General features: G+C 35.8%; 1 protein-coding gene across 1 annotated transcript; it reads left to right on the forward strand.

The window, feature by feature from the left end:
• Positions 1–7,825: 7,825 nt before the first annotated feature.
• Positions 7,826–10,024, forward strand: LOC143589394 (VIN3-like protein 2). Its single transcript, XM_077070164.1, has 3 exons — positions 7,826–8,490; positions 8,570–8,874; positions 9,433–10,024. The coding sequence occupies exons 1-3, from the start codon at positions 7,913–7,915 to the stop codon at positions 9,999–10,001; spliced, it is 1,452 nt and encodes a 483-aa protein (XP_076926279.1). The 5' UTR covers positions 7,826–7,912; the 3' UTR covers positions 10,002–10,024.
• The last annotated feature ends 362 nt before the right edge of the window (positions 10,025–10,386 follow it).

Consider the following 10,386-nt stretch of genomic DNA (forward strand, 5'->3'; position numbering starts at 1 on the left):
ACAAATCTTTTCAAATTCCGTTTGGTATTCTGGCACGGATGTCGTTTGTGAGAGCTTAAAAAGTGTTGCTTCATGGTTTTCATACGTGGACAGGCCAAATCGGAGCTACATTTCCCTTTTAAATTCCGTCCATGAACCCAACAAGAAGTTTTGCGCTTGATTTTGATACCAAGAGAGGGCGTCCCCTACGGCATGGAAGGCGGTGAGTTCGACGCGTTCGTCGGGTGGAATGTGATAGTAGTTAAAGAAATGGTCGGCTTGAAATATCCAGCCGAGTGGATTGGAGCCGTCAAAAGGTGGGAGGTTAATTTTTGGGTGTCGAGGTCGTTGTTGATTGTTGTGAATGCGATGAACTCGGTTTGGCGATTGAGTTGATTGAGCGGGTCGTCATCGTGTAGGTTGTCGGTGAGTTTAATGACGTGATTGACTAGGTTGGCTGTAGTTTCGGTTTGGGAATCAAGTTTGGCATTAAGATTAGCGGTGGCTTGAACAAGTTGTGTTTGAATATTGACTTGGCCGTTGGCGGCAGTAGAGGTGATTTGGATGAGTTGAGATAGTTGATCGGATACGGTGGGTGAAAAATCATCGGTACTGGAATTGTCTTTGCGAGGCGGCATGGTGGAGGTGATTCGTGAATGAAAGCACCAAATGATGAGAGCCTTTTGTAGTAGGCAAACACTCCTAAGAAATTAGTAGAGAAACAAGAGCAATTTGGAACAATTTTCGGATGATCTTTTTCAAAAGCAAAATCAAGAAATAAATATACAATGGATATGAACACATGATGCCCATGATCCTTATTTCTTGGAGACATGCATGTAACAACTAACATCTACCTACCATGCTCCACTAACTACCTACATGCACCACTACTTGAAAAATAACTAATTAACATGTGTTAAAAAGAAAATTACTAATTGCATCTACGTTCATGCATGCATTTAGAGGTGCACATTTCAGGTAACCGGTTAACCGATAGCCGGTTTTTTTAATAACCGGTTTTTGTTTTTTAATATCCTAACCGGTTAGACCGGTTAATCGGTTCGGTTAGTAACCGGTTCTTCCCCCAAAATACCCTAACCGGTCTAACCAGAACCGGTTAATACCCGGACCGGTTAACCGGTAACCGGTTAAAAAAACCGATTTTTGAAAAAAAAACCTGCAAAAATAGTGAAAATAGCTGGAAAAATAAAAAAAGCCTGGAAAAATCATAAAAAATAAAAAAAAAAACTAAAAACACTTGTTATTGATTGATTTATTTTACCTATTTTCATAATCATAACTTGAAAATAAACGATCATAGCTTTAAACAATACTTATAACTTGAAAATAAACGTTTATAATCTACATGACATTGAATTCATTCGTTTATTCTTTCATCCAGGATTCGGCTTCATTCGTTTATTTCTTCATCTTCGTTATCGTCGTCTACATTAAACACGGGGTCTTCTAGGTCCGGTTCGGGACTACTCGATCGCATTGAATCATCATATATTTGTTCTTCCTCGGTTAGTGGTTGTGTGACACCAATTGCTACTTCTTCTTCGTGTAGTTTTTCTTCAACAACGAGCTCTCCTTCAAGATTAGATGTATGTTGGATACGGTTCGCCGCATCCAAGTGGTCTTTTAAGCAAATGCACATTTCCACCGATTCCGGTGTTAGCCTCGTCCTTCGTATCATTAGAATCCTATCACTAAAAAAAAAGCACTTTCCGAAGCTACCATAGAAGCTTGGACGGTTAGTAAATCACGGGCCATGGTGGCAAGCACGGGGAATTGTGGTTCCATTTGCTTCCACCAACCCAAAATATCAAAGTTTTCAAAATCATTTGCCGTGAACATAAAATCGGTTGCACCATACCGGTTTAGCTTGCTATTTGGTGCGCTACCACGAGCTCTTTTAAGTTTATCGTTTCTTATATCATTAAACAAACCTATGTTTGGGTTACTTGATGACGACGAGCTTTCTCCAAAACCCATTGATTGTCGAACGCTCGTTGTCGAACCATATTTAAGAGAATAATGTTCAAACATGTTTTCTAAATAAGTATTAAATTTTCTCACTTGTTTTGATGCACAATTCGGGTCATCTAAATGCAACTCCAAAGCCCAAACAATTTTTTCGATTAAAGTTTCAACCCTGCTAATGGTTAAGGTCGGGTTCAATGCGGCGGCACAAGTAAAATCCGCAGGCAATTCTTCAAAATATTTTCTCAATTTTGATTTCATTGGAACTATCATATAATCATACATTGGATCAACATATTCAAAATCGTTTATTTTGACACAAACTAACCAAATTTGATGAAGAACCAACGGACTCGTCGGATAATAAACTCCCGACAAATAAGTGGTTGCGGTTTTAAAAGATTTAAGCAACTCGCTTAACTTTGAAATCATTTCCCAACCCCTCACCGAAAATGCCCTAACTTTTCGTTTCTTAGCAAGATTGTCATGAAATAATTCCAAAGTCTGTCTTTGTCTTAACCCGTTATCAAGCATAAACCAAGTCGAATTCTACCTAGTAGGTACGTCGAAATACGGACCTAAAGTGACGGAATTCGTATCGATACACAATTGCAAATATCTTGTATGTCTTTGCTTAATAGCTCTAAAAATATCGGTTAACATTTCTCTAAAACGCTCGGTTACTTTTTTTATTTGCTTAACTTTTAAACCGTCTTGCACAACCAAGTTAATGATATGTGCAACACATCGATTATGAAAGAAAGCACCGTCACAAATCGGTTTGTATTTTATTTTTAGTTTTTGAACCGCGGCGGTATTATTTGACGCGTTATCGAAAGATATTGAAAAAAGCTTGTCTTGTAATTTAAATGTTTGTATAACATTATTTAAAATATAAAACAAGTTTTGGGCGGTGTGAGGATAACTAAATAACTCAAACGCGATCGTACGCTTCATCATTTGCCACGTGTCGGGATTAACCCAATGCGCGGTAACGCAAAGATACGAAAACGGTATACCGTGTGGAGCCGACCAAACGTCGGTAGTAAGTTAACACCGGTTTTTAAGTTTTCGAAACCTAAAACTAATTCTTGTTTAGCTTTTTTCCACATTTTTAAACAATCGCGTCTTAAGGTAGTGCGACTTATATGTTGGTAACGAGGTTGGAGCGTTTCTTGGATCAACTTTGTCAAGCGTGGGTTGTCAAAGTGATCAAACGGTCTTGAATGACAAATTTTGCCATCCTTTCACGAACTTTGTTGAGGTTGAAAACCCAAATGTCGCCTCCACCGGTTGAAAGATTTGCTTGATCCCTAGCCGGATTGTTTTTCACAACATCACAATGTTTTTGTAGGTGAAGCCTTAAAGAGGAGTTCGACTCCGGTGCGTAAAATTTGCCACATTTTTTGCACCGAGCCTTATTAGTCCCGTTCGACATTTCGCACATGTCGAAATTACACCAAAGGGTTTTGTCTCGGTTTGTTGCGACAATTTGCACGACGGTTAAACCACCAAGTTGTTCAAGTGTAGACATTTTTTGTGCGGTTTTTGTCGCGGTTTTGAGTTTGGTTTTGTGCGGTTTTTTCGTTTTTTTTGCGTTTTTGAGAGCTCGGGAAGTGGTGTAATCAACCCAACCAACTCCATACTTATTTATTATGGGTTAAAAATAAATAAGTTTGGTTTTGTGCGGTTTTTTGTCGCGGTTTTGAGTTTGGTTTTGTGCGGTTTTTTCGTTTTTTTTGCGTTTTTGAGAGCTCGGGAAGTGGTGTAATCAACCCAACCAACTCCATACTTATTTATACTAATTATTATGGGTTAAAATGTGTCCAACGGTTAAAAAATTGTAATATTACCGTTTAAACGGTAAAAAAAAAACGGTATCCTGCAGCTGCAGGTGAGTTTTACGTATTAACCGGTTAACCGGTTTACAAAAACCGGTTACTAACCGGTTTTTACTCCTGAAATCAATAACCGGTTATAAATCGGCGGTTTGGACCGGTTATAAACCGGTTAGGATCTTCACCTCTACATGCATTCATTCACTCCAAAAGCCTTGTGGGTTTCTTAGATACTACTCTCTTGGGTCTTTCACTGGGCTCATCTGCTAATTGGGCTTCGGTTGTAGCAATTGGGCCATAATAGGCTGTAACACATACACATTTTATATTTTTAAGTTAAGAATCAAAACAAGCATGGAAATTAACACTATAAAGTTACTCAACTGTTCAAGCCGTCCATGTGCAAGGATTCCTTTTTTTTATATTTTGGTCAATTAAGGTTTTGAAAAAGTGAGATTTGGAGATTATTGTGTTACTTTGGATGTAGTCTGAGATGCAAGATGTTGTTGGTCATCTGTTGAAGGGTTACAAAATGTAGTTGATGAGGCATTTTCAAAAAATAAAGTCAGATTATTTTTTTATTATTTTTCCAATTATTTAGTTTTACTGATATGTTTGTTGACTTCACTAGAAATTACGTACCGAATGTATAATGACTATAATCTTGAATCTCATTTTAGTAGAACAATGTGTGACTAGCTTTGGTTCCTAGCTAGAGAATGGCTTAAACTTAGCACCAACCTTTGAAGTCAAACTTAATATTTTTCAAACTTGTAGTTGATATGAACTCAGTTAGACATTTATAACTGGAAATCTAGAAAATTGAGATTTTGGAGTAGAGATAATAAGATTACAATGTAAAACTTATGAGAATTATAAGGTTCAAATTATTCTTTCTGTAACTTTGTTAAAAGTTCCTGGTGAAACCAAAAAGTCTTTTCAATGTCATCTCAAAGGTGTGATCTTCAATGCATATGCTTATGTCACTTATGTGTCCATATTTGTATTCTTGCAACTTTTAACTGCATTTGTTTATAAAAAGGAACAAAGGATGACGATGCTTTAGCTGTGTTAGAAACAACAAGCTAAGCTAGTACTAGTAATCAAGCTCACCTGCACAACAACAAGCTAAGCTAGTACTAGTAACCAAGCTCACCTGCACAACATAAACTGCCGCCCCACCCCATCAAATCAAGTCAAGTTTTCAGCTATCTTTTTGGGTCGAATTGCTCTTTTCTTTGTGCATACACACAAAATTACATAGTGATAGACTGTTTCTATTTGACTCATTGAGTCAGATCTGATCTCTAGATGAAATGAACCACAACCTCAGTTTGCTATTTGCTAAGATTGGTGAAGCCTTTGGGTTTGGGCTCAAAGTTTTGGGTTAACAAGATGAAGTCATGAGCGGGCTGGCTTATTTTTGTTTCATGTTTACCAAGTTTCTAAACCTAGATATCACTATTTATTTTGTAATTGTAATTGTAATCTTTGTAGTTTGTACAGAGCCAATAAAAGATAAACTTTAGTTGCAGCCCACACATGTAGGTCTTTTTGGCCGAACCATGTAAATTTTCGTGTTCTTATTTTTTACTTTTATCTTTTGTGTGTGTGACTTGATGTTTTGTTGTGTGTCGTTGCTCTGATCGATACTTAACAAGTGGCATCGAAGCCGAAGGTTCTAGTTTTCGTTCGTCTTTCCCCACTGTCCGCTAGGGTTCGGGGTATAGGGTTCAGCATATAAGCACAAACCCGTCATGAGCGTTGGATTCACTACGCATCTCTTCAATATGCATGAATGTATGTATGCACAAAGCCCCCATGTATTCACCATCGGTGGTCATGACTTCACCAATCCAACACTTGACAAACAAACTCACACGTTCTTTTAGATTTACACTAAAAAGTGAAAGAAACATAAAAGGGTAAGACACTATTACACCTATGTATATATGCATAAAGTAGTTACCATATTGGAGAGTTATATCACTTTGGTACGTTGACAAGTCAAGAGTGGTAAAGTAATTTCAAACCACACCTCTTTTTCATTTCACCCACCCAAACTGTGCGCCACCCCCTACTTTTGATTTGATTTACAAACACACACTATTACCTTGTCATTTAGCTAGATACAACATGTGTTAAGAGGTTGTATCACTTGTGTGTGTATATATATATATATATATATATATACTTGTTATAAATGTTTACACGATACATGCACATATGTATAGTTATATATATACAAATTAATCGTAACCGACCCGCTATAATATTTAAAACTGATTAACTGAAACCGTAATAACAGATTAGTTATCCATTAACCGATGATACCCATCCCGCTATAAGTTATCGATTATGACTATGATACCGGGCCAAGACCGACCCATGTCACCCCTTGATCTAATTAAATTAGAAACACGTTTGTGTCCACTAATATGAACCCAAATGTCAACTGAGCGTGTATTATGGTCACATATTGTAAACCAACCAATCATCGAAACGATAACATTAAATCATCATGGTCATGTGTTTATTTAACCAATAAAAATAGTAAATAAATAAATTCATTGAATTGAATTGAATAAAGCAACTCAACTCAAGTCACATATATATAAAACACTCCCATTCGCCCAACCACCCAACCTCCACTTTCTCTCTCTATAAATATATATGCATCATAATAAAGTTTTATTATTTGTCCGTATTTGTACGTGATAGAGTCAGCACGCGGTTGGATTTATTTATATCACAAAACATTCATTCTCCTAATTTTCAATGGATTCTGCTTCTTCTGAAGGTAATCCATCAATTTGTGCTAATTACACTATTATCATCATCTGTTGATGTGATTATTGATTCTGCTTTCTGGGTTTTGATTGTTTTCTCAACCCACGTCATAAAAATTGGATCTTTTTTTAAATATATATATTTATCAAGGATTATTTTATTTATTTATATTTGTTGATGAGGGTGACATGTTGATGGATCTGATTCAGTTGCTTGCGTATCTGCATGACTGTTATATGTGTCAAAACCTACCTAGCTAGGGGCTACCCTGCCTTTTTTTTTTTAAAAAAAATTATTATTTTTTTTCCATATTTTTATATATTTATAAGGTTTGATCAAAGAACATAAATTTATTACCCCAAACCCGACCTCAGGAACTTGAAACCCAACCATGGAAACGAAAACTCTAGTAATTTGGTTCGGTTAATGGTTACTTACACGTTCTTGTTTTAGTTAAGAACCTGATTGATCCCGAAGAACTCGACCCGAAACTTTAACGTGAAAAACCTGCCATCTTGTTTTAGTTAAGGTAAATTATATATAAACAAGTGAAATTTGGAAAACTTTATGTTTAGAGGTAGTCTGGTATGGAATATAATGTTGTTGGTGATCTGTTTATGGGTCAAAATGTAAGTTTCAAATCCTAGTTGATGTGGTGTTTTTCTCTGATTAAAAGTCAAATAATTTATTATTGGTTTAATGGTTTTCAAATATATTACTCAGTTTTATCAACCTTTTGCCTGCACTAGAATATCTTTATTGAATATATTATCTTAAGTATCTTTTTTTGGTAGAACAAAAGGTGATTAATCTTGGTTTATTGAAACTAATGGTTCACCAACCTTTGAAGTCAGACCATAATCTTTTTCAGGTTGAGATTTTCATGTGATGTGAAGTTTGGTATAGATAATAAAGATTACTATATGTAATTGTGAAATTAATCAAAACTAAAAAAGTTTTAAAGCTCTTTGGTTTGATTTTAAAGGTCAAACTTATAAATATCAGTTTTTTAGAATAAATATTCCGAAGTATTGAACATTCATTTGTCATTTTGGCTTCAGGGCATGCACTAGATAAATCAAACAGTTTTTCATCTTGTTGAAATTTCTTGGTCAAGTCAAAAGTCAAACATACTACTTTTCACCATCGGATCTTAAATTTATAGAACTCAATAAACAATAAATCAAGAGTTGAAAAGTCAAAGGGTATACAGATTCTAAAATTTTTGCACCATTATAACAACCTTATATCATAATCTAATTATCTTCTTCACTTCCGGATTTGTGTTAGATTCATCAAAGTCTAGAAGGTTAAGTATGGAAGAAAAGAGACAACTTGTATATGAAATATCAGATTGGTCACAAGGTGCACCTGAACTGTTGCAATCATGGAGCCGAACCGACATTCTGCAAATTATATGCACCGAAACAGGAAAAGAAAGAAAGTTTGCTGGATTAACAAAATCAAAAATCATTGAAATCCTTCTAAACGTTGTGGCCGATAAGAAATCACAAGAAAAGACCACCAAAAGACAGAAAAAATCCGAGTTTTCGACCGATACTTCTCCAATCAACGACATTGACAGTAGTTTAGATTCTAATGATATTAAAATTTGCAAAAATTCTGCTTGTAGAGCAAAATTAAGTCAAGAAGCTGGTTTTTGCAAGCGGTGTTCATGCTGCATTTGTCGTCAATTTGATGAGAATAAAGACCCGAGTTTATGGTTGACTTGTAACTCAGAATATCCTTATGAAGGGATGTCATGCGGTTTTTCATGTCATCTTGAATGTGCTTTACACAATGAAAGATCGGGTATTCCAAAAGACGGGCTTAACAGAGGGCTAGACGGGTGTTTTTACTGCGTGTCATGTGGTAAAGTGAATGATTTGCTTCAGTAAGTTTTTTCTTCATTCATTAAATCTTGAATTTTTGAGCCGTTTACTTATTAACGAGTCAATCTTGTTTATATACAGATGTTGGAGGAAACAAATGATAACTGCAAGGGACACTAGGAGTGTTAACATATTATGCTTTCGGGTTTCTTTAAGCCAGAAGCTCTTGACTGGGACTGTGCGTTACGCAAATCTTCATAATATTGTGAGAGAAATAGTTGAAAAGTTGAAAGCAGATGTCGGCCCGTTGACCGATTTTCCAGTCAAACAAGCCCGGGGTATTGTCAACCGGCTCGCTTCGGGTCCAGATGTTCAAAGACTATGTGCATTAGCAGTCAAGTCCCTTGATTCACTTTTGTCCGGCGCACATAACATTGTTATAAAAGGTTTGTTTTTCCTTGATCTTTTTAACCTTCTGTGTGTAAAAGTTTGACTTTTGATGATTTTACAGTTTTTGTTACAACTCTTAAACAAAGGTTTGTTTTTTCTTGATCTTTATAACCTTCTGCTTGCTAAAGTTTGACTTTAGATGATTTTTACGGTCCTTGTTTCAAATCTTGTAAAAGGTTTATTTTTTCTTGATCTTTGTAACCTAATGTTTGCTAAAGTTTGACTTTTGATCTTTTTAACCTTCTGTTTTCTAGTTTTTGTTACAACTCTTGCAAAAGGTTCATCTTTTCTTGATCTTTTTAACCTTCTGTTTGCTTAAGTTTGACTTTTGATGATTTGCAGCAGTTTTTGTTTCAACTCTTATAAAAAGGCTTATTTTTTTCTTGAATCTTGATCTTCATAACCTTTTGTTTGTTAAAGTTTGGCTTTTGATTATTTTGCCGTCTTTGTTCCAACTTCTGTTAGTTTTTTTTTAATCTTTATAACCTTGTGTTTGCTCAAGTTTGACTTTTGATGACTTTTAGTCTTTGTTACAAATCTTGCTGATTTTGCAGATGTTGAGGAAGTCAAACTAAGCCAGAGCCTAGCAACAAACTCCAGCAGTCTTTCGAATCCCTCTTCGGTTGAAGATGAAAACAACAACGTTGTTGGCTGCAAAGACACAAAAGCCAAAGAAACTGACACATGTAAAGAACAAGAAAACACTGCTCCCGTTGGCATAAACAAATGCGTTGAAAACGTAAAAGAATCTGATTTGATTGTTCACATAACCAAAGGCGAGTTACCCGAACCTTCAAAAGACAGTCTTGATGATGGGTCGGGTAAAGAACACAATGGCAGCTGTTCAAAAAAGAGAAGCAGTGATGATCGTGATTTTGGATATTATATGAAGGTGATCAGATGGTTAGAGTGTAAACAACATATAGATACAGATTTCAGACAGAAGTTTCTAACTTGGTACAGCTTGAGAGCGATCCCTGAAGAGGTTAGAGTCGTGAAGGTGTTCGTGGACACATTGATGGAAGATCCGGCTTCGCTCGCGGAGCAGCTTGTTGATACGTTTTCGGAAGTGATTACTAGCAAAAAGTGTTCAAAAGGGTTGTGTTTGAAGCTTTTTCATTGAGAAGAGATTGGAGAAAGTCTGAAAGTTTTAGGATCATTATATTGTTTACATTCTTGGTTTAGAATTTAGATTATCTCATTCATGCTATTTTTGGTTTAGGATTTTTATATACATTATTTATGATTGTAATTTAAGTTGGTTATGGAAGTTGAATGTTTGAAAACATGACTTGGTAGAAGTCAAGAAATGATGTACGTGATATTGTGAGGTGTAACCACCCGCAATGCGGGACCTATTGGCGTTGGACGCCTATGCTTGAAGAGTGATTTAGAGGCACATGTTTTTTGGGGCAGATGACTTCGTGTAGGTCACCTCACAAGTTCTTTTTTAAAGAAATAATAACAATGTAAATATGTTTATATAATTAAATTTTAAAAATTAATAT

The sequence above is a fragment of the Bidens hawaiensis genome, unplaced genomic scaffold (assembly GCF_021521415.1).
Source record: "Bidens hawaiensis isolate Kalapana, Puna unplaced genomic scaffold, B.hawaiensis_p1.1 tig00037520_1, whole genome shotgun sequence".
NCBI lineage: Eukaryota > Viridiplantae > Streptophyta > Magnoliopsida > Asterales > Asteraceae > Bidens > Bidens hawaiensis.

What these genes read in the sequence shown, in the direction of transcription:
- LOC143589394 (XM_077070164.1), top strand. Translation starts at nt 7,913, where the DNA reads ATGGAAGAAAAGAGACAACTTGTATATGAAATATCAGATTGGTCACAA. An exon ending in AAAGTGAATGATTTGCTTCA is followed by an intron (nt 8,491 to 8,569) that starts GTAAGTTTTTTC and finishes GTTTATATACAG; the next exon opens with ATGTTGGAGGAAACAAATGA. An exon ending in ACATAACATTGTTATAAAAG is followed by an intron (nt 8,875 to 9,432) that starts GTTTGTTTTTCC and finishes CTGATTTTGCAG; the next exon opens with ATGTTGAGGAAGTCAAACTA.